We start from the raw sequence: 22,726 nt of genomic DNA, 5'->3' as shown, positions 1-22,726 counted from the left end.
AACAACAGCATGAACACAAAAGAAAGTACCTGAAATCCCCTATCTCACTATAGCCATTATCTACATACTTCTATCACGAGTAAACCTTGTACTGTAACCTCACCATGATGAACACGACCAAGCTGCATATCGTTTATTTATTTATTTATTTATAAGAACGTCAGTATGTCGCGTGGTTACCTTACCAATCGACCGGAGAGATACAGAACTACTTTAGTGGAATTCCTCAATGTCTTCATAAAGGACTTTGAAGGCAGACCCAGATCATGTATATGTCGGCTCACCAAAATGAAGCGTTGATTCGAAGTTATAGCAGAGAATGTTCTTCTTTAAGTAAATCGCGAAGTTCCATGCTGTCGTGTATTGTATTGGGAATCTAATCACGCCGCCTCAAGCAGTAATCCCCATCTTCATCTAGCTTGAGTATGACACACACCCAAAGTTCACAGGACGTTCATATAAAACCATTTTCAGCAGCAACCATGTCTGGATTCCTTCCATTTCCAACTTTACTGGTGCAACTTCTATTTCAAGTGAAAGACATTTCCGTAGCCGCTTTTTCATGACTATTGTAAAACCACGGGAATGTAACTACCAAAGGTATTTGTGGGACGGATCACGTCATGACGCAAACAACTATCCGCGTTAATATAGTTCGCTTTAAATGATTAAAGCTTTGTGTTTAAATGGATTGTTTTATAATTTATGTATCTGTCATATAACAACTTCAATCCCTAAATAGTGTGGGGACAACGATGGCTCGCGAACATTGGCACAATCAGTTTGACTACGTCATCTCGCTACTTGGATACAGTGTTGGAGCAGGAGCCTTCATCAAGTTCCCTTTCTACTGTATGCGCAATGGTGGAGGTAAGTGACATAAAACGCCAGCATATTTCAGGAGGACTTAAACGTTTTTCCTGTAAAATGCAAAGAGTAAGCGTAATACCATGTGCATCATTTTAAAGCAGATCTATAGCATTTTTGTTTCTTTTAATAAGGGGCGTTCCTGATTCTTTATATATTCTTCACGGTCGTCGGAGCCATTCCTATCGTGTTCTTGGAGATGACTATTGGACAGTTCAGTCAGAGCGGATCAATCAACGTCTGGAACATGTGTCCTCTCTTTAAAGGTAAGAATGGCAATGAGGTAAAAGGTTTTAACTGGAACAGCCTGTTTTTATCACATGTCTTCTGTCATAATCTGATCATTTTATTGTTCTAAAACTAGTTTTACAATTATAATCTGTGATATATTGCTTGTTGCTGTACCATCTTTCGATGACAGTTTTTTTTATATATAATATAAATACATAACTTGTTCAAGTGATATATGGCTGAAATATTGCCGATGTGACTTTAAATATTAACTTACTCACTATGACAGATCTCATCGATAGGGCGGGTCTTGCTTGGTGGATTTTTTTTTGCTTTGTGCTTGTGTCATGAAATGAAGGTAGGTTCCAATGAATGTTCAATTCCTTTCTATAATGTAGGACTGTCATATGACCAGGATACAAGTACAAATAGCCTTCAAACTTAGTAATATGTCACCTTGTACTGTTTCAGGTATAGGCGTTGGATGCGCAATTGTCGGGTGGATTTTTTGTAGTTACTACAACATTGGTTTTGTATGGTTTATGTATTACTTCTACAACTCGTTCTCCAACAAATTACCCTGGGACAACTGTGATAATTTATGGAACACCCCAACTTGCATATCCAACAGGACTTTTTTACATAATGAAACAAGTTCGATTTCCAATAGTATTGACCATGGGGACTTGGTCAATGTGTCAGGGTTGACAGCCGCCGAGGAATTCTGGAAGTAAGTCACAGCATTGCCACCTTCTCGCTATATTTCTTGCATGCCTGGATGAATATGGAATAGATTCTTATTCTTACTTTCACATTTAGCCGATCGGTGGGGTGGCCAAGTGGAGAAAGCATGGGTTCGTTAGCCCGGAGACCAGGTTCAATCTTTATGTCCCCAACCATTTTATATCTCGGACTCTTGTCCACCGGGTGTACCCATAACAAATGTATTTAAATTTCTGTATTATGCTCAATTTCAACTGTTGCAGTTATACCAAATTACAGATATACAGTCCGGGGTAGAATAGGTCTTCAGCAACCCATGCTTGCCATAAAAGGTGACTATGCTTGTTGTAAAAGGCGACTAACGGGATCGGGTGATCAGGCTCGCTAACTTGGTTGATGCATGTCATCGATCCCAATTGCTTGGATCGATGCTCATGATGTTAATCACTGGATTGGCTGGTCCAGACTTGACTATTTACAGACCGCCGTCATATAGCTGGAATATTGCTGAGTGCGGCGTTAAACAACAAACCAACCAACAACCAACCAACTACAGGTATACAGAGAGAGATGGCATTTTGTATCGAGATGATATAGAGCTATTCTTTGAGCTATTCTTAGAAAAAAAATTCTGAAGCATCATCATTTTTGTCAAGAATTTTTGGCGTCTAAGTCAATCTTCCACCCACGTCGCTTGAGTACTGAAGGCGCGCCCATCCAATCACAGTTTGTCACCTCGTTTTGTTCTAAACCAGAATCTCCATGGGGGCTCTTTTGAATGGAAACGTCAACTGGCCGTGACACTAAACGGTTTTCCCTTTTCAGAATCCATGTTCTTGGAGTGACGGATGGTCTTGAACATCTTGGTAGCATCAGATGGCATCTTGCTGGGTGTATGGTTGTCACCTATACTATTATATTTCTGTGGATATTCCAAGGCATCAAGGTGTCAGGGAAGGTAATTGAATAAAAGACATCATAGCTGTGGCCTAGTCCACTGAGATGTTGAGTTAATGGATAATGCAGTGCGGGCCACTGCATGTTGTTTGATTTTGTCACAGTTGAAGTATAAGTGGCTGTGTTGGTTTTGCTTAGAAATCATCCGCACATCTCGGCAAGGGACAATAACAATGGGTTCCATACATTATTCATGTGTTGGAAATCACACCCAGGTCATCAGCATGGCGACTCCACTCTTTGATTACAAGTCCATAAGTATTTTTTTGTTTGTTACCATTTGCATATTTGAGAGAGACGGATTTCATTTCCCATTTTAGTGATAAGTAAGAGAATACGCCAGGAGAGACAAATCACACGCGCATTATCTTACTGATTGGTCGTTCAGTTAGGGTCAGACAATTTAAGGGTCAGACATTTTAATACTTTAGTGGGGTAGAAAACCTGGGATTTTTATGTTAGAAAATGATCATTTCTCCATTTACTTCTTCAACACATCATTTTTCTTTCTGAAACATCTGAGGATACGTTCACTCAAATGTTTGTTGCAGCTGGTGTACGTCACCGTGGCTGTTCCCTTCATCTTGTTCACCGTCTTCCTAATCCGCGGATGTCTACTTCCGGGGTCGGCAGAGGGAATGTATTACTACATCTATCCCCAGTTTGAGAAGCTTACAGACCCTAATGTAAGATTTGAGATGTGACGCGCCCATCCATTTCCCTGTTTTAGCCATATTCTTTACCATTCGAAAAAATAATCTGGACCAGATAAATCAAGAAACCAGCTTTTGCACACTCGCGTCCATTTGGTTTCTTCTGCTCGCTACTAAATACATCAGGCAATAAAAGAGTAGTGGTGTTGAGTGACTCACTGTACATGGATAAATGACGGCTGGTGAAGACAGGTGATGGTGAATGCGTGTCTGAATTATCTGATTTGAAAACAAACAAAAGGTTCATGATCATGACTGCCGCCAGTTGGATCGTGTCATGTCATAGTCACATGGTCGAAACAAGATCCAATATGAAATTGTGCAATCACAGGTAATTTCAGCTCAGGGTAAACTATGGTGGGGTAAGAAATTTCATTTTCAAAAGTTGTCTGAAATGTCACCAAATAATTGTCAGACACACTACAAGTTCATCGTCGACACAGTTGCCTTCAATAGCGTGTATGACCTCCAGCTGCCTTAACGCATGCCGTGATACGCCGCCTCATCGATGACGTCAGTCTTCTGATGACGTGGACTGGAATCCGTTGCCACTCGTCTCTCAGGGCCTGCTGCAATTCTTGTCTGTTGACGGGAGGCTGATGGCGTGCTCTAATCTGTCCGTCAAGATGGTCCCACATATATTCAATAAAATACATATCGGGTGAGTGGGCAGGCCAGGGCAAAACGTCAACGTTCTGGTGGTTTAGAAAGTTCCGAGTCAGTCTTGCAGTATGGGGCCTGGCATTGTCGTGTTGAAACAATGTCCCCTGTTGTTGGTTTTGTAAGAAAGGAAGCACAATTGGCTGCAAAACTTGGTCTCTGTACTGCACAGCGTTCAGGTTTCCCTGAATAATCACCAAATCTTCTGATCTCCCCAAATACCGCCCCACACCATGACACCTCCCCCGCCGAAAGGATGGACCTCTCGAATACACGCCGGAGCCAAACTTTCCCCTCTGCGTCGATAAACTCGTTCTCTACCGTCATTTCGAAACAAGTTAAACCGACTTTCATCAGTAAACAGTACTCGACGCCAATTTCTCACTTGCCAGCGTCGAATCTGCCTTGCCCATCGCAGTCTCAGGCGTCGATGTTGAGCAGTCAGTACCATTCCTCGGAAAGGGACGATACGCTCCGATTCCAGCAACACGAAGTCGTCGTAGTACTGTACGTTGGCTAATGGGATGTTGCAGTCGTCGCCGTCGCCGTTACGAATCTGTTTCGCGGGTGAATGAGCCGTATCTGACCGTCTTCCAGTGGTGTTGTCACTCGGGGTCGTCCGGTTCTAGGCCTGTCCTGTGTCCTCCCTGTCTGCCTGTCCCGTTGAATAAGCCTGGCTACTGTCAATGATGTACAACCAAACCCTCTGGCAATTTGGACCTGTGTTGCCCCCATTTCGGCCATACCGATGGCTCTCTCTCTCTGCTCCTGTGACAGTCGTGACATTTCTTTTGTGTGCTTTCATCACGTGTGGTTATACCCTGCAGACGAACGCATTTATACATTTAACATGCACGTGCAGTTTATGCCATAGGCGGGAGACCTGTTTCACCTTCTTTTTTTTCACCGCACGAGCGCCGTCAAAGGTTGCGCGTTCGGGTGAGGTGTCTTTTGTTTCCTGTTCCTGGGCAGTCATATTCAAAATACCCACTTTCCACTAGTTATCGCTGTTTTTAGGAAAATTACAAATTGCCAACCTATACTTGCTTTTGCCGCTTAGTTTATCATGATTTTATACACATTAACAGCATGTAGATACATAAAACGATAGCATTTTTCGTTTTAGGTGTGGGTTCAGTCTTGTAGCTTCTCCTTGTACACAATGGGTATTGGCATGGGGTGCATCATCACAATGTCTGGGCACAGCAGTCTGAAGAACAACTGTTTCAGGTATACTTCGCGGTGCCTCGAATCTTTGTGTCAACCTATTAATCCAGTCTCTAGCTTCTATGTTAAGTATTGGTTATGTTTATCAATCTGTCTGTCTGTAAAATACATTGGTAATGATATATGTGTTTCACATTCGAAGGGTAGTAAATCGATTTGTGACATTATTCGAACAGTTGCAGAGTTGCTTCATTTGGGAGTGTTGAGATTGTCAATAGATATCGGGATAAAACCATCAAAGATACAACACTCTTCTCGTATCTACGTTAAGGTTCTCTATAATACCTTCCTAAAGAAAGATTATATGTTTCCGAAGCAAGTCCATATGTTTCTTGTGTATTACATTTCCCTAAATTACCGCCCCGATCAACAAAGAAAAGATATTTGAAGAAAGAAAGTTCTGAAACTGGATATTGCTTCATGATGCTGAGTAACACTGTACATTGCTTCGTGAGGCTGAGTAACAATGTATATTGCTTCATGATGCTGAGTAACACTGTATATTGCTTCCTGAGGCTGAGTAACACTGTATATTGCTTCATGATGCTGAGTAACACTGTATATTGCTTCGTGATGCTGAGTAACACTGTATATTGCTTCGTGATGCTGAGTAACAATGTACATTGCTTCATGATGCTGAGTAACAATGTATATTGCTTCATGATGCTGAGTTACAATGTATATTGCTTCGTGAGGCTGAGTAACACTGTATATTGCTTCGTGAGGCTGAGTAACACTGTATATTGCTTCGTGAGGCTGAGTAACACTGTATATTGCTTCGTGAGGCTGAGTAACACTGTATATTGCTTCGTGAGGCTGAGTAACACTGTATATTGCTTCATGAGGCTGAGTAACAATGTATATTGCTTCATGATGCTGAGTAACAATGTATATTGCGTCATGATGCTGAGTAACACTGTATATTGCGTCATGATGCTGAGTAACACTGTATATTGCTTCGTGAGGCTGAGTAACACTGTATATTGCTTCGTGAGGCTGAGTAACACTGTATATTGCTTCATCATGCTGAGTAACACTGTGTATTGCGTCATGATGCTGAGTAACACTGTGTATTGCGTCATGATGCTGAGTAACACTGTATATTGCTTCGTGATGCTGAGTAACACTGTATATTGCTTCGTGATGCTGAGTAACACTGTGTATTGCGTCATGATGCTGAGTAACACTGTGTATTGCGTCATGATGCTGAGTAACACTGTATATTGCTTCGTGATGCTGAGTAACACTGTATATTACTTCATGATGCTGAGTAACACTGTGTATTGCGTCATGATGCTGAGTAACACTGTATATTGCTTCGTGATGCTGAGTAACACTGTATATTGCTTCGTGAGGCTGAGTAACACTGTATATTGCTTCGTGAGACTGAGTAACACTGTATATTGCTTCGTGAGGCTGAGTAACACTGTATATTGCGTCATGATGCTGAGTAACACTGTGTATTGCGTCATGATGCTGAGTAACACTGTATATTGCTTCGTGATGCTGAGTAACACTGTATATTGCTTCGTGAGGCTGAGTAACACTGTATATTGCTTCATGAGGCTGAGTAACACTGTATATTGCTTCGTGAGGCTGAGTAACACTGTATATTGCTTCGTGAGGCTGAGTAACACTGTATATTGCTTCGTGAGGCTGAGTAACACTGTCTATTGCGTCATGATGCTGAGTAACACTGTATATTGCGTCATGATGCTGAGTAACAATGTATATTGCTTCATGATGCTGAGTAACACTGTATATTGCTTCATGATGCTGAGTAACACTGTATATTGCTTCGTGAGGCTGAGTAACACTGAATATTGCGTCATGATGCTGAGTAACACTGTATATTGCTTCGTGAGGCTGGGTAACACTGTATATTGCTTTGTGAGGCTGAGTAACACTGAATATTGCGTCATGATGCTGAGTAACACTGTATATTGCTTCGTGAGGCTGAGTAACAATGTATATTGCTTCGTGAGGCTGAGTAACAATGTGTATTGCGTCATGATGCTGAGTAACACTGAATATTGCGTCATGATGCTGAGTAACACTGTATATTGCTTCGTGAGGCTGAGTAACACTGTATATTGCGTCATGATGCTGAGTAACACTGTATATTGCTTCGTGAGGCTGAGTAACACAGTATATTGCTGCATGATGCTGAGTAACACTGTATATTGCTGCATGATGCTGAGTAACAATGTACATTGCTTCGTGAGGCTGAGTAACACTGTATATTGCGTCATGATGCTGAGTAACACTGTATATTGCTTCGTGAGGCTGAGTAACACAGTATATTGCTGCATGATGCTGAGTAACACAGTATATTGCTGCATGATGCTGAGTAACACTGTATATTGCTTCGTGATGCTGAGTAACACTGTATATTGCTTCGTGAGGCTGAGTAACACTGTATATTGCTTCGTGAGGCTGAGTAACACTGTATATTGCTTCGTGATGCTGAGTAACACTGTATATTGCTTCATGATGCTGAGTAACACTGTATATTGCTTCGTGATGCTGAGTAACACTGTATATTGCTTCGTGATGCTGAGTAACACTGTATATTGCTTCATGATGCTGAGTAACACTGTATATTGCTTCGTGAGGCTGAGTAACACAGTATATTGCTTCATGATGCTGAGTAACACTGTATATTGCTTCATGATGCTGAGTAACACTGTATATTGCTTCGTGATGCTGAGTAACACTGTATATTGCTTCATGATGCTGAGTAACACTGTATATTGCTTCATGAGGCTGAGTAACACAGTATATTGCTTCATGATGCTGAGTAACACTGTATATTGCTTCGTGAGGCTGAGTAACACTGTATATTGCTTCGTGAGGCTGAGTAACACTGTATATTGCTTCGTGAGGCTGAGTAACAATGTATATTGCTTCGTGAGGCTGAGTAACACTGTATATTGCTTCGTGAGGCTGAGTAACACTGTATATTGCTTCGTGAGGCTGAGTAACACTGTATATTGCTTCGTGAGGCTGAGTAACACTATATATTGCTTCGTGAGGCTGAGTAACACTGTATATTGCGTCATGATGCTGAGTAACACTGTATATTGCTTCGTGAGGCTGAGTAACACTGTATATTGCTTCGTGAGGCTGAGTAACACTGTATATTGCTTCGTGAGGCTGAGTAACACTGTATATTGCTTTGTGAGGCTGAGTAACACTGTATATTGCTTCGTGAGACTGAGTAACACTGTGTATTGCGTCATGATGCTGAGTAACACTGTGTATTGCGTCATGATGCTGAGTAACACTGTATATTGCTTCGTGATGCTGAGTAACACTGTATATTACTTCATGATGCTGAGTAGCAATGTATATTGCTTCGTGAGGCTGAGTAACACTGTATATTGCGTCATGATGCTGAGTAACACTGTGTATTGCGTCATGATGCTGAGTAACACTGTATATTGCTTCGTGATGCTGAGTAACACTGTATATTGCTTCGTGAGGCTGAGTAACACTGTATATTGCTTCATGAGGCTGAGTAACACTGTATATTGCTTCGTGAGGCTGAGTAACACTGTATATTGCTTCGTGAGGCTGAGTAACACTGTATATTGCTTCGTGAGGCTGAGTAACACTGTCTATTGCGTCATGATGCTGAGTAACACTGTATATTGCGTCATGATGCTGAGTAACAATGTATATTGCGTCATGATGCTGAGTAACACTGTATATTGCTTCGTGAGGCTGGGTAACACTGTGTATTGCGTCATGATGCTGAGTAACACTGTATATTGCTTCATGATGCTGAGTAACACTGTATATTGCTTCGTGAGGCTGAGTAACACTGAATATTGCGTCATGATGCTGAGTAACACTGTATATTGCTTCGTGAGGCTGAGTAACACAGTATATTGCTGCATGATGCTGAGTAACACTGTATATTGCTTCGTGAGGCTGAGTAACACTGAATATTGCGTCATGATGCTGAGTAACACTGTATATTGCTTCGTGAGGCTGAGTAACAATGTATATTGCTTCGTGAGGCTGAGTAACAATGTGTATTGCGTCATGATGCTGAGTAACACTGAATATTGCGTCATGATGCTGAGTAACACTGTATATTGCTTCGTGAGGCTGAGTAACACTGTATATTGCGTCATGATGCTGAGTAACACTTTATATTGCTTCGTGAGGCTGAGTAACACAGTATATTGCTGCATGATGCTGAGTAACACTGTATATTGCTTCGTGAGGCTGAGTAACACTGTATATTGCTTCGTGAGGCTGAGTAACACTGTATATTGCTTCATGATGCTGAGTAACACTGTATATTGCTGCATGATGCTGAGTAACACTGTGTATTGCGTCATGATGCTGAGTAACACTGTATATTGCTTCGTGATGCTGAGTAACACTGTGTACTGCGTCATGATGCTGAGTAACACTGTATATTGCTTCATGATGCTGAGTAACACTGTGTATTGCGTCATGATGCTGAGTAACACTGTATATTGCTTCGTGATGCTGAGTAACACTGTATATTGCTTCGTGAGGCTGAGTAACACAGTATATTGCTGCATGATGCTGAGTAACACTGTATATTGCTTCGTGAGGCTGAGTAACACTGTATATTGCTTCATGATGCTGAGTAACACTGTATATTGCTTCATGATGCTGAGTAACACTGTATATTGCTTCGTGAGGCTGAGTAACACTGTATATTGCTTCATGATGCTGAGTAACACTGTATATTGCTTCGTGAGGCTGAGTTACACTGTATATTGCTTCGTGAGGCTGAGTAACACTGTATATTGCTTCGTGAGGCTGAGTAACACTGTATATTGCTTCATGATGCTGAGTAACACTGTATATTGCTTCGTGAGGCTGAGTAACACTGTATATTGCTTCGTGAGGCTGAGTAACACTGTATATTGCTTCGTGAGGCTGAGTAACACTGTATATTGCGTCATGATGCTGAGTAACACTGTATATTGCTTCGTGAGGCTGAGTAACACTGTATATTGCTTCGTGAGGCTGAGTAACACTGTATATTGCTTCGTGAGGCTGAGTAACACTGTATAATGCTTCGTGAGGCTGAGTAACACTGTATATTGCTTCGTGAGACTGAGTAACACTGTATATTGCTTAATGAGGCTGAGTAACACTGTATATTGCTTCGTGAGGCTGAGTAACACTGTATATTGCGTCATGATGCTGAGTAACATTGTATATTGCTTCGTGAGGCTCAATAACACTGTGTATTGCGTCATGATGCTGAGTAACACTGTATATTGCTTCGTGAGGCTGAGTAACACTGTATATTGCTTCGTGAGGCTGAGTAACACTGTATATTGCTTCGTGAGGCTGAGTAACACTGTATATTGCTTCGTGAGGCTGAGTAACAATGTACATTGCTTCATGATGCTGAGTAACACTGTGTATTGCGTCATGATGCTGAGTAACACTGTATATTGCTTCGTGAGGCTGAGTAACACTGTATATTGCTTCGTGAGGCTGAGTAACAATGTATATTGCATCGTGAGGCTCAATAACACTGTGTATTGCGTCATGATGCTGAGTAACACTGTATATTGCTTCGTGAGGCTGAGTAACACTGTATATTGCTTCGTGAGGCTGAGTAACACTGTATATTGCTTCGTGAGGCTGAGTAACACTGTATATTGCTTCGTGAGGCTGAGTAACAATGTACATTGCTTCATGATGCTGAGTAACACTGTGTATTGCGTCATGATGCTGAGTAACACTGTATATTGCTTCGTGAGGCTGAGTAACACTGTATATTGCTTCATGATGCTGAGTAACACTGTATATTGCTTCGTGAGGCTGAGTAACACTGTATATTGCTTCGTGAGGCTGAGTAACACTGTATATTGCTTCGTGAGGCTGAGTAACAGTGTGTATTGCGTCATGATGCTGAGTAACAATGTATATTGCTTCGTGAGGCTGAGTAACACTGTGTATTGCGTCATGATGCTGAGTAACACTGTATATTGCTTCGTGAGGCTGAGTAACACTGTATATTGCTTCGTGAGGCTGAGTAACACTGTATATTGCTTCGTGAGGCTGAGTAACACTGTATATTGTTTCGTGAGGCTGAGTAACACTGTATATTGCGTCATGATGCTGAGTAACACTGTATATTGCTTCGTGAGGCTGAGTAACACTGTATATTGCTTCGTGAGGCTGAGTAACACTGTGTATTGCGTCATGATGCTGAGTAACACTGTATATTGCTTCGTGAGGCTGAGTAACACTGAATATTGCTTCGTGAGGCTGAGTAACACTGTATATTGCTTCGTGATGCTGAGTAACACTGTATATTGCTTCGTGAGGCTGAGTAACACTGAATATTGCTTCGTGAGGCTGAGTAACACTGTATATTGCTTCGTGATGCTGAGTAACACTGTATATTGCTTCGTGAGGCTGAGTAACACTGTATATTGCTTCCTGAGGCTGAGTAACACTGTATATTGCTTCATGATGCTGAGTAACACTGTATATTACGTCATGATGCTGAGTACCACTATATATTGCTTCATGATGCTGAGTAACAATGTATATTGCTTCATGATGCTGAGTAACACTGTATATTACGTCATGATGCTGAGTAACACTGTATATTGCTTCATCATGCTGAGTAACACTGTATATTGCTTCATCATGCTGAGTAACACTATGTATTGCTTCATGATGCTGAGTAACACTGTATATTCAATTTGCTTCATGATGCTGAGTAACACTATATATTGCTTCATGATGCTGAGTAACACTGTTTATTGCTTCATGATGCTTATCATCTGTACAATTTGTTCAATTACTTGTAAATTGACGATCGCAGCCAGTACAAGATCCATGTATATTTCAAAGCTTAAAAAAATATTAGCAACAACTGAATGATGTTCACTTTGTTGTTTGATTTAGGTTTTATTTCTTCTAGGGATGCAATAGTGATGTGCCTGATTGACTGTTTCTTCAGCATTTTCATCGGTCTTGCTTTCTTCGCTTGCGTTGGCCACGTCGCCTACTTACGTGGCGTAAACATGGCTGCTTTCGAATCATCAGGTGAGTGAGTGACACAGAGGAGTCACAACCCCTTCTGAATACCAGGCTAGAATAGGTCCCCAGGAATATATGCTTCTTGTATAAGTATTTTGGTTGGTTTGTTGTTTAACGCCGCACTCAGCAATCTATCAAGCAATATGACGGCGGTCTGTATGATCGAGTCTGGACCAGACAATCCAGTGGTTGACATCATGAACATGACGACAAGCATAGATCGCCTTTTGCGGCAAGCATGGTTTGCTGAAGAGCTATTCTATCATGGATCTTCACGGGTCTCTTGTACAAGTAAGAAGTACGTTTCTCATTATGACACACATTGTACCCATGTGGGGAATCGAACCCGGGTCTTCGGTGTGACGAGTGAACGCTTTAACCACTAGGCTACCCCACCGCCCCCTCAAGACTGAAATAAAAGCCAAGATGCTAAAATAATGTAAGCACGGCACTTGTAATGTAATGTTTGGGTATCTACAGCCAAATGTTTCGGGACATGTTCGGAAATGGCGCTGTTTTTTTCAGGATACAACCTTGCATTCATTGTATACCCCGATGTCCTGGCGTCTCTCCCTTTGCCCCAGTTATGGTCTGTGTTGACGTTTGTCACAATGATGTCACTGGCTATAGATTCTATGGTAAGTTTGGAGTGAGTGAGTGAGTGAGTTTGTCACACTGATGTCACTTGCTAAAGATTATATTGTAAGTTTGGAATGAGTGAGTGAGTTTGTCACACTGATGTCGCTGGCTATAGATTCTATTGTAAGTTTGGAGTGAGTGAGTGAGTTTGTCACTCTAATGTCGCTGGCTATAGATTCTATGGTTAGTTTGGAGTGAGTGAGTTTGTCACACAGTGACTGATGTCACTGGCTATAGATTATATGGTAAGTTTGGAGTGAGTGAGTGAATTTGTCACACTGATGTCACTGGCTATAGATTCTATGGTAAGTTTGGAGTGAGTGAGTGAGTTTGTCACACTGATGTCGCTGGCTATAGATTCTATGGTAAGTTTGGAGTGAGTGAGTGAGTTTGGCACACTGATCTCGCTGGCTATAGATTCTATGGTAAGTTTGGAGTGAGAGAGTGAGTTTGTCTCACTGATGTCGCTGGCTGTCGCAGATTATGTGGTAAGTTAAGATTGACACCTTTGCCGCCATGGTCTAGTGGATAGAGCGTCTGTCCAGAGAGCGAAAGGTTTGTGGTCTAATATATAAGTTCTTGAAAATAACATTCAAACCTATTTCACCTCAGTTTTGGATATAATTAGACGCCTGTTTAACTGATATCCTGAGAGTCTATTCTAACCACTGATCAGCCTGACTAAATAATTTCAGGTTTAATGTTCCTTTGAAATTTACTAAAATTTCACGGTGTGTCATAACGGTATTAGTATGGCTGAAATATTGCCGATGTGACTATAAACATTAACTCACTCACTCACTCACATAACGGTATTAGAGGAAAGCCCTATGTGATAAATAGACGTAAGACTACAAGGGGACAATGTTGAGAAATAGTTAAACCTAACAACCATATTTTAGTTCCATGTATGCTGGGTTCAAACACATTTTGATACTCTATCGTACATACATGGTTCAACACATGTTGTATTGGCCGATTAATCTTTGATTTATTCTGTCCCAACTATTTACCCTTTCTCAGGTCCCTGGCATCGAACTCGTCGTAGCTGCGATAGAGGACCTGTTTCCCCAACTTGTAAGGCGACACTGGCTGGTTAACTCTGCAGTACTCTTCAGCCTCCTGCTGTTCAGTCTTATATATGTTTCCCAAGTAAGTGAGTGAGTGAGTGAGTGGGTGGGACGGTGGGTGGGTGGGCGAGTGAGTGAGTGAGTGGGTGGGTTGTGGGTGGGTGAGTGAGTGAGTGGGTGAGTGAGTTGAGTGAGTGGGTGGGTGGGTGGGTGGATGGGTGAGTGAGTGAGTGAGTGAGTGGGTGGGTGGGTGGGTGGGTGAGTGAGTGAGTGAGTGAGTGAGTGAGTGAGTGAGTGAGTGATTGGGTGATTGAGTGAGTGAGTGAGTGAGTCAGGGGTGGATGGGAATAGGCTCCGGCCGAACGAGCGAGCGGGTGGGTTGGTGGGTGGGTGGGTGGGTGATTGGGTTGAGTTCTATTTGGGTAACAGATTTTAAATTTCATTATTGATATTGTATTTTTTATTAGAGTGAAAAAAGATCGGCCATTTCTTTCTGTAGAGGTGTATCAAAAGTATAGCGTTTTTGTAGGTTAGGTAGCTGTTGTCTTGTTATTGCCTGGTCTTGCTTTCATATCTGCTTTTCAAAAAAAGCACTTTAAATAAATATTATCCCAAATATACTTCTCTAATTGTGGCGTCGTATGGCATGGCCATTGCTGTGTGTGGCATAAGGCAGCAATCTAACACTTACCTTTTCATGGATATTGTGTGAGCTGATTTTCAGTAATCCATTCACATACATTTTACCACTTTTTGGCAGCGCGTTGACGTGCCAAAGATTTTAGTCTGTGTATGTCACTTCTATCAACTATTACCCCATGTACATTATAGGGTGGTATATACGTCGTGACGCTGGTGGACTGGTACGCCTACTTTCCCTCTGTCGCTGTGTTCGCTATGCTGGAATGCATCGTAGTTGGCTGGTGTTATGGTAAGACATAAACCAATATTCTTCCATTTCTCTGAGTGAATAGGTGATGCTTTCACAGTGGGGACTGATTTCGAATGGCCTGATATAAATGATACCGCGTGCATCGTCTGTTGTCCGACGTTTGCCGTCGTATGTAGACGTTGATTCTTGCTACGCTCATTCCCACATATATAATAAGGAAGCTAATTTTGTAAACAAAATGTATTTGAAAAAAACTTGCAAAATTCCAAAGGCTGAAATTTTGCATGAATTATAGATACACGTGTTTCTTGGTTGGTTGTTTGTTGTTTAACGCCGCACCTAGCAATATTCCAGCTATATAACGGCGATCTGTATATAATTGAGTCTGGACCAGACAATCGAGTGATTAATATCATGGGCATCGATCCACGCAAATGGGATCGATGACATGCATCAACCAAGTCAGCGAGCCTGACCACCCGTTTGAACACGACAGGCACTTAGAATATTAATTTTTTTAAACTTCTGATTTGCAGCAACTCTACATTAGGACTTGTGTGTTTATGCATCGACTGTGTGGTATATATTACCAATGATGTGCCATCGGTTGCACGGAAGTTGGTTATCATCCAACACCATCTGTTAAACATATATTAAATGCAATCTGGCATTATCACTTATCATACACTGGATAGTGTCATTGATACGAAAACCAATTTGATGAAATGATTATAACAATCCGACAAGTATACACATGTCACTAGCATGGAGTGTTTGCAATGCGATCCATACATACACAAAGTCTACTTGCCTATGATGGTTGGTTGGTTTGTTGTTTAACGCCGCACTCAGCAAGATTCCAGCTACATGACGGCGGTCTGTAAATAATCGAATCTGGACCAGACAATCCAGTGATTGACATCATGAGCATCGATCCACGTAGTTGGGATCGATGACATGCATCAACCAAATCAGCGAGCCTGACCACCCGATCCCGTTAGTCGCTTCTTACAAGCATAGTCACCTTTTACGGCAAGCACGGGTGGCTGAAGACCTAATCTACCCCGGAATCTTCACGTGTCCTCTTGCCTGTGTGTGTTAATGAGTCATGTCACGTGATTTGATAGTGATTCATAAATACAAGCTTGTTGAAGAAATTTCTTAAGATTATTGGAAGGCTTTTGCCAATTTCATTTGCATATGCCGATTTGCAAAGTAACATTGGTAAATGGAAGTATGTATAATACAATTTGTATTGCCGATATATGTATTCATCTTACGGAGCACTAGGCTAATAATCTCTGTTCATCATATTCAATACTCTGTGCTGAGTATTCCACATATGGTATTGATATTGATGTGTTTTGTTTGTTTGTTTGTTTGTTGTTTAACGCCGCACTCAGCAATATTCCAGCTATATGGCGGCGGTCTGTGAATAATCGAGTCTGGACCAGACAATCCAGTGATTGACATCATGAGCATCGATCCCCGCAATTGGGATCGGTGACATGCATTAACCAAATCAGCCAGCCTGACCACCCGATCCTGTTAGTCGCCTCTTACGACAAGCATAGTCGCCTTTTACGGCAAGCACGGGTTGCTGAAGACCTATTCTACCCCGGAATCTTCACGTGTCCTCTTGCCTATGTGTGTCAGCGAGTCATGTCCCTTGATTTGATAGTGATTCATAAATACAAGCTTGTTGAAGAGATTTCTTAAGATTATTGGAAGGCTTTTGCCACATTTATTTGCATTTGCCGATATGTAAGGTTACATTTGTAAATGACAATATGTATAATACGATTTGTATTGCTGATATATACCTGTGACGTATGAGTGAGTGAGTGAGTGAGTGAGTTGGGTTTAACGCCGCTTTTAACAGTATTCCAGTTATATACCGGTGTGTCAGCTTAATGTAGGAGGAAAGCTCGAAGTGATGCAAGTCCTAGGCGTTTACCACTTCGGCGAAACCCACGAGCACGGGTATGGTGCTGACAAACCTAGAAACATAATTGGGGCGAACCGGGATTCGAACCCACTCTGCACAGCGAATCGCGGCGAATGTACGAACTAGGGTATATTTGCAGCAGGAGGTAAAGGCGGGTGCGCCCTGGAGTTAATTCCCTTTCGAGTGTTGGCACCAAGCTCCTCGCAGCGATAGCCCGTTCGCGGAGCTCTCTATACTATCGCTGCCACCAGTCAAAACTCCCCACGGTGAAGAGATGGCCACAACCATGCTTGGAGTTGAACTCGCAACCGAATGACCATTATGTTTACAAACAAGTGACGACTGTCTTGACGCCGAATACACTTATCGCTGCTAAATTACTTTCTTCGTTTGTCAATTTGAATTTCTGTTTCATTAAAACTATCGTATTATTGATATAGTAAGAATGTAAGGGAGAAGTTGGTTGATTTTCCGTTAGTCTGCAATCTCGAACCAATCTGATTAATAAAACAACAAAGTAAATTCATCTGGAAAACATGGTCAGTCATACACCTTTTCATAATGAAATATGATGGCATTCCCAAAGACATAACCAAAAGTATAAACGTTACAACATTTGGGGTTAGAGGGTAAATTTCAAGATTCTTGTAATTGCCGCGCCCACACTGGTGGCAGCGATGTTGCCGAGAGTGTAACGAAGGTGTCACGCGCTGGGAAGGAGCTTGTGTTGGCAGGGGCATCCCGGTAGCACTAATTCCCGTGTATACTTTCGTCCCCTTGCATCGCTAGAATATATAGCGCCAGTTTCGCCTTGATTATGTCAATTAAATTTAAAACCCAACTCACTCCCTCATTCATTTTCGTCTTCAGCAGCCCATGCTTGTCGTCAGAGGCGGCTAACGGGATCGGACGGTCAGGCTTGCTGACTTGGTTGATGCATGTTAAGGTGTCACAGTTGCACAGAACGATGATCATTACATCAACCACTGGATTTTCTGGTCCTGACTTGATTATTTGCAGACCGCCGTCATATAGCTGGAATATTGCTGTGTGTGGCGTTAAAGAAGAAACAAAAGCCAAAAAATGCTCACTCATTCACTCACTTCCAGGCACGGAGAGGCTTCAAGAAGACATCAACAACATGTGGGGACAACGGATCCCGCGGGTTGTCGTCATCTGTATCAAGTTCATGTGTCCTTTACTCCTCTTTGTAAGTTAAATGATGGTCTCGTCCCAACTGAAAGTCTCGCGTTACAAGGGACAAATGTGTTTGTTATGCAATTTAATTATAGTAAATCATGTCGCCCACCCTTGCTCAAATCTATTTGAAGTCTTAGACGTTGCGAGTTACTCAGGACAAATTTTAATTGTTACAATGTGTTTGTCGTGCATTCATAGTCAGTCACACCCTTTATATCATGCGGGGCAAGGGTGGCCCAGTCGTCTAAGGCGCCGCGATTCGCTGTTCAGAGTTGCGTCCCTTGGGCACGCCAGAGACCTATGAGTGTGGGTTCGAATCCCGGTTCGCACCGATTACGTACCATACCCGTGTTCGTGGGTTTCGCCGAAGTGGTAAACGTCGGAGACCTGAGTCACTTCGGGCTTTCCTCCCACATTAAGCTGACACGCAGTGATATAATTGGGTTAGTGTTTAAAGCGGCGTTAAACCGAACTCACTCACTCACTTCATATCCTGCTCATGCCTCCGTCTTTTTGGTACAAGGGGAACGTTTTGGTAAACTTTTATACATGGATAAACATTGTTGTAATTCTATTTTAAACTGTCATGATTTCTTATTCACCGTTCACAAATTCAGTCCATATTCTCATGATCCAATATTTCGTTCATCAACTGATTACGGTAGAGGGGGGAGGGGGAGGTGGAGGGTGGTGGGCACGGGTGACCCAGTCGTCTAAGGCGCCGCGATTCGCTGTGCAGAGTTACGTCCCTTGGGCACGCCAGAATCCTATGATTGTGGATTCGAATCCCGGTTCGCCCCAATTATGTTTCTAGGTTTGTCAGCACCATACCCGTGCTCGTGGGTTTCGCCGAAGTGGTAAACGTCTGAGACCTGCATCAGTTCGGGCTTTCCTCCCACATTAAGCTGACATGCCGGTATATAACTGGAATACTGTTAAAAGCGGCGTTAAACCTAACTCACTCACACACACGTTATAGGGAACTACTGTACTGCTTTTGTGGTCTAAGATCCCACTAAGTCCTCTTTGTGGTACTCAAGGTGGTGTTCTGCTACTCTCTGTATTCCTACCGACCTCCGAAGTATGGTGACTACACCTACCCCACCTGGGCTACAGCTGTGGGGTGGCTCATCTCTCTGGCGTCACTCCTCCCTCTGCCTGTCGTCTTCATTTGGACAGTTGTCAACACAGATGAAACAACACTTACAAAGGTAGGCGGAATGCAAGCATGTGTCTGTGAATGAGGATTACACGGGTACATACGGGAGTGGCTGAAACGTTCTGACCTTAACAACGAGGGATGTATAGTTGTTGTTGTTGTTGTTGTTGTTGTTGTTTGTTGTTGTTGCTTGTTGTTTTACGCCTCACTGAATAATATTCCCTGTAGAGGACGATGGTACAGTTGGTTTCCTCTTGTGACAAGCATGTATGTGCAGTACACCTTAAAACGTTTGCATGTAGTAAGTTAACTACAATGTTAGTTCATATTCGGGGCCTGGGATTCTTGTCAGAGAAAGAAAATGTTTAGTCAGTGAATCGAAATATCTTATCTTTTAGTCTGAAAGTGATTTTTCTTTTTTTAAAAAAGGAGCATTGGCCAATGACCGAGGACAAATGCTTGGTTTGACACAAGAAACACACTGAAACACACAGACACACACATTCACATCAGACACAGACGACACACACACACACACACTCACACTCACACTCACACACACACCACACACACACACTCACATCACACACAGACGGCACACACACACACGCACATCACACACAGACTCACACACACTCACATCACACACACACACACATTCACATCACACACAGACGACACACAATGTATTTAAACTGCGTTACAAGTGAAGAAGTTCTACAACTCTGACCTAAATACCACTTAAGAAACAATATTTACATATTAATCATAACATATTCGTACTATAAGTTTATTGTACGTTTCCATTCCCATAACAAACTCATGTAAAAGCAAGTCAACTCGTCGTCTGAAAAAACATATGGTACAAGTAAAACTAGGAAACCCATCAGACATTTCTTTCCTCGAAATGTTCTCCACATGTCCCTCGTTAAACCTTTTGAAATGTTCTCTGAGACCTTGTATATATTAACATTGATCAAAAAACTTTTCAGCAACAGTTGTATACTCCTTATTTTTCGCCTTTGTGAATGTGTGAATTATGAAATGTTTCAGAAATTGAAGAAATCCCTGGAACCCAATGAAACCTGGCGTCGCACAGCGCGACATGAAGGTTTCAGCGGAGCCTTACATCCAATGGTAGATGATGGATTGACACGTGTCTAATCAGGATACAATGATGCGACTTGGTGTGAACTGACAGGAATTTGAAGAACAAGAAATTGTAGTAACCCCGCCGGGAACCGGGTGAGAATAGGTCCCCATGGCCAATAACGTGTGCCAGTGTAGTGGGCTCGAACGACTCCCCCTAAATTTGACTAAATTCATATGAGCCGAGGCTCAAAAGATTCAAGAGGCTCACATGACTCCCCTAGCCAGGCTCAAACAACTCCCTCAAGGCTCAGCTAACTCGCCTACCGGGCCCAAATGATTCCCTTTGTTTTGAATTAAAATGATTACAGATCAAACATATCTTGTATTATAAAGGTTTTCAACCCCTCTTCCTCATTTTCTTTTCTGAAAAGTCAGGTTAAGAATACCCCCCAGGAGGCTTTGCTAATTTGGGGGTCAGGCTTGAAAAAAAGGTTGATCTGTGTCATCGTACCCCGACCCAGTGGCCTGTCTGTCCCAGACTGGGTTATTTACAGAAATCCGTGAGATAAAATTGAAGTTGTTAACAAATAAAACATTAAATGTTAATTAGCATGTTGTTGTTTTTTATTTGAGGTACATTTGTTGTTTGTAGTTTGATTTGGATTATCTCGGCAATATGTGAAAAGTTCGATAACTACGTTTATTCATTTCGAACACAATTTCTTTAAAAAAACATTCATTTGTATTTTGATTATTAACATCAGCACTCTAAATGGGATTTTATAACAAAAATGTACCGTGACTTTAGCACTTTGATCATGGTTTTTTAATAATTTTACGAAACTAATTTCCTCTTGTCATGGAAGGGAGGTAACTCCTGTTCTGATCTCCTGGTCAGAAGGCCAACGAATGCAAGACATATCAGAATGAGTAGACAGCCTCTGAAAGAACAGGAACACATAGTCATCGTCTCTACATTATGATCAAAATAGAATATGGGACAAGGGTGGCCTTGTCTGAGGTGCCACGATTCCATCTGAAAGATATGGCCATGGATACGAAACCTGAGAATCCTAGGTATGTTTTAGTTGCACGCTACAATTCCCCTTTAAGGGGTCATGGACGGTCAAGTGGTCTAACACGCCGCATGTCGCAGAGCAGAGTTGTGTCCATTTACTGTAGATGGATCTGCGGGTCGTTGGTTCGAATACCACATTAGCCCTCATTATGATCCATGGTCCATGTCCAAGGGTATCAAGTGGCAAGACGTTTTAGGCTTGTGTAAACGTCTCAAAGTGGCTTTCAACCCAACCCACTCACAAAAGGAAACATTACGTGAACCAATTCGTAGCATCAATTATTCACCCGGATCCACACGATACTGGTCTCCTGTTCCGTTTTCCCCGCCTGTTCAATATATAAATAAGTGATTACCCCAATACCGAGTAGGTCCTCCGTAAAAAATAATCCTTATATCTGTAAGCCATAAAACATTTTAGTTGGTCAAATCTGACAGTGACTTTTGACGATTCCATCATTGAAGATGTTGCGTTGACTTACATGACACATCCAAGCAATATGATAACCGTCTTCATTGTAAAGAAGGGAGATGGGGATGGCTTTGGGGCTGGCCTCGGAGCTGGCGTCGGAGTAGTTGTTGTCGTTGTCGTTGTAGTCGTCGTTGTGGTGGTGGTTTGACCTCGGGGACAAGCATACATGCTCGTCAGTGCGAAAAACTGGACAAATGAAATAGCGCGGTAAGTGTTTTGGACATCAGTGTATCATTGTAAACTACCGGACAAAATAAACGTGTCACTTGTAAATGAAACTTTGCTTGTAATAACGATGCTGCGGTAAGTTAGAACGTTATCAGAAAACATTCACCAAAACACACACTGTGCACACATGAAAGTCACTTTTTTGCAGGATTCGGTGAATTTCGTGCAGTCATGAAAAATGGGGAAAACAATATTTTGGGTGACCTGTTAAAAATGTGCATGATTGTTGCATAAGTACCGGCGTGGGGCAGAGCAGGGATGTAGCATCAAAAAGAACATCAGAGAAATGCCGAGACTCGCGTAAGAGGAACGTGACAATGCTATTGGTATGCCAGATATCGGGGGACCGCCTCCGTGGTCTAGTGGTAGAGCGTCCGCCCGGAGAGCGGAAGGCCCGAGGTTCGATCCCCGGCCGCGTCATACCAAAAGACGTTAAAAGATGATACTTGTTGTTACCCTGTCTGGCGCTCGGCATTAAGGGGCTAAAACAAGGACTTGTCGGCTCGGGGTC

The 22,726-nt window shown here is 42.2% G+C and overlaps 1 protein-coding gene across 1 annotated transcript; it reads left to right on the top strand.

Annotated features, from left to right (window-relative positions):
• The first annotated feature begins 755 nt into the window (after window positions 1-755).
• Window positions 756-20,509, top strand: LOC139470195 (sodium- and chloride-dependent GABA transporter 3-like). The gene is made up of 13 exons (XM_071252508.1): window positions 756-870; window positions 1,002-1,133; window positions 1,570-1,828; window positions 2,647-2,779; window positions 3,330-3,464; window positions 5,278-5,381; window positions 12,319-12,443; window positions 12,963-13,075; window positions 14,100-14,228; window positions 14,978-15,077; window positions 18,096-18,196; window positions 19,227-19,397; window positions 20,399-20,509. The coding sequence occupies exons 1-13, from the start codon at window positions 756-758 to the stop codon at window positions 20,507-20,509; spliced, it is 1,728 nt and encodes a 575-aa protein (XP_071108609.1).
• The last annotated feature ends 2,217 nt before the right edge of the window (window positions 20,510-22,726 follow it).

This window comes from Haliotis cracherodii, unplaced genomic scaffold (genome assembly GCF_022045235.1).
Source record: "Haliotis cracherodii isolate W230 unplaced genomic scaffold, xgHalCrac1.p SCAF_20, whole genome shotgun sequence".
Lineage (NCBI taxonomy): Eukaryota > Metazoa > Mollusca > Gastropoda > Lepetellida > Haliotidae > Haliotis > Haliotis cracherodii.
Note: the sequence above shows the minus strand (reverse complement) of the source record. Positions and strands in the feature narration are given on the sequence as shown.

What these genes read in the sequence shown, in the direction of transcription:
- LOC139470195 (XM_071252508.1), top strand. Translation starts at nt 756, where the DNA reads ATGGCTCGCGAACATTGGCACAATCAGTTTGACTACGTCATCTCGCTA. An exon ending in CATGTGTCCTCTCTTTAAAG is followed by an intron (nt 1,134 to 1,569) that starts GTAAGAATGGCA and finishes GTACTGTTTCAG; the next exon opens with GTATAGGCGTTGGATGCGCA. An exon ending in CACTGGCTATAGATTCTATG is followed by an intron (nt 13,076 to 14,099) that starts GTAAGTTTGGAG and finishes ACCCTTTCTCAG; the next exon opens with GTCCCTGGCATCGAACTCGT.